This window comes from Macrotis lagotis, chromosome 3, assembly GCF_037893015.1.
Source record: "Macrotis lagotis isolate mMagLag1 chromosome 3, bilby.v1.9.chrom.fasta, whole genome shotgun sequence".
In the NCBI taxonomy this organism is placed as follows: domain Eukaryota; kingdom Metazoa; phylum Chordata; class Mammalia; order Peramelemorphia; family Peramelidae; genus Macrotis; species Macrotis lagotis.
This window is the reverse complement of record NC_133660.1, coordinates 293,305,032-293,307,020: the sequence shown is the minus strand read 5'-3', so window position 1 is coordinate 293,307,020 and position 1,989 is coordinate 293,305,032. Positions and strand designations below refer to the sequence as shown.

At 38.4% G+C, this 1,989-nt stretch overlaps 1 protein-coding gene across 1 annotated transcript; it reads right to left on the bottom strand.

Annotated features, from left to right (window-relative positions):
• Positions 1 to 823: 823 nt before the first annotated feature.
• Positions 824 to 1,780, bottom strand: LOC141516714 (olfactory receptor 5B2-like). The gene has a single exon (XM_074227708.1). The coding sequence runs from the start codon at positions 1,778 to 1,780 to the stop codon at positions 824 to 826; it is 957 nt and encodes a 318-aa protein (XP_074083809.1).
• Between the last annotated feature and the right edge of the window lie 209 nt (positions 1,781 to 1,989).

Sequence of the window (1,989 nt, the reverse complement as noted above, 5' to 3'; positions counted from 1 at the left end):
AGAATTTAATAAATGTGACATACGAGGACTTAATTTATTGTTTTGTTAATGATATAGAATTCATAATAGAGAAAAATGATATTGAATTTCAACGTATGGCATGTACAATTATTGTTCTGCACGGCTGGTTTTTAAGCATTTACCAGACCAACTCTTGATCTAGGCCTTTCAATAAGCAATACCATTAACATCAAAGCTACATCTTCAAAGCAACTCAATGACTTTGGTCTGGAATTAATAAATTATTGCAAAATTACATGTTGTGTGTGTGTGTGTGTGTGTGTGTGTGTGTGTGTGTGTGTGTGTGTGAGTGGCTGAGGAAGGGAACTTCTAAGTGAAAAAGCCCTGAGACTGAATAAAAGTTATTTCATCAGTTAATCAGAGTTTAAGTCATTTCTCATCTGTGTGACTATGGGGAAGTCTCCCACATGGTTTACCTTAGGTCCTCGTCTGTGAAATGAACTTGAGGGAAAAAAGGGAAAGTGCACCAACATGTTTACCATGTAAAGCCATACTTGTGTCATGAAGAGTGACTCACAACTGAATAACAACAAAAACACAGCAGATAGATTCATACGACATAACAATCATGAAGTCCCCTTAAAAATGGAAAAAACAGATTCAGACCTACCTATGACTGTAAAAACATGAGAATATGGGAGATAAAATAAATTCAGGTCTCTTCTAAATCCAAATCTGTGACAGCCTCTACTTCAAACCTTTGCCATTGAAAAATGTGTTGTATATGTCTGTGTGAATAAGAAAAACACCTGATTTGATGTCTAGATTCCGAAAGAAGAAAGATTTAGATTGAATTTAATATCTAAGAAAAAAGTTGATCTGAATGAAATCGCTGTCTGCTCAGAGCTTTCCTGCATGCATTCTTGACATCTTTGTTCCTCAGACTATAGACCAGAGGGTTCAACATGGGGATGACCATGGTGTAGAATACTGACACCATTTTGTCTGAGTCCATGGAATGACTTGAGCTCGGTTGGAAGTACATGAAAATAATTGTTCCATAAAATATAGACACTGCCGTGAGATGGGAAGCACAAGTGGAAAAGGCTTTCTGGCGACCTTCAGCAGAACGAATTTTCAGGATGGTGATGAAGATTAATAAGTAAGAAGTAAAAATGATAAGGAATGGGAAACAGATAGAGAATGACCCTAAGATAAATACTATTATCTCAATGGTGTGAATATTCGAGCAAGAGAGAACTAGGAGAGGGGGAAGATCACAGAAAAAGTGATGGACAATGTTGGATCCACAAAAGGAAAGGCTAAATGTGTTTCCTGTGATTATAGAGGACATTAGAAAGCCACAGATGTAAGAACCAGTAAGCATATGTGCACATACAGTTGATGTCATGGTCGTGGTGTAATATAGGGGCTTACACACAGCTGCATGGCGATCATAGGCCATGGAGGCTAGGAGGAAACTTTCTATAGAAGTAAAGGCCCCAAAGCATAGGAACTGTGTAGCACATCCATTAAAAGAGATGACCTTGTCCCCTGTGAGGAGGCCAGCCATCACCTTGGGAGTAACAGTTGAGGAGTAACCAAAGTCCACCAGAGAAAGGTTACTGAGGAAAAAGTACATGGGGATATGGAGGCAGGAATCCCAGGAGATCAGAGCTACTAACCCAAGGTTCCCTATCAGGGTGTTAATGTAGATGAGCATAAACATGGTGAATAGGGGAACCTGATATGCTGGGTTATCTGTTAATCCTATAAAGACAAACTCACTGACTTCAGATCTGTTCTCCACAGATTTCATTTTAGAGTGATGTTCTTCAGCTGCTACAAAAGTGCAATGATAAGAAAAATTCGGTTAATGAAGCATCATTCCAGAACATAAAATAAAGTCAGAGACATATCTTATGTGAAGGGTAGAAATAAGCACTGACTACCAAGAACAATGATTTTCTGTAGGTTCCCAAAATTCACGCATCCATTTTCTTATAAGCAAGACAGTACCTCATGTAT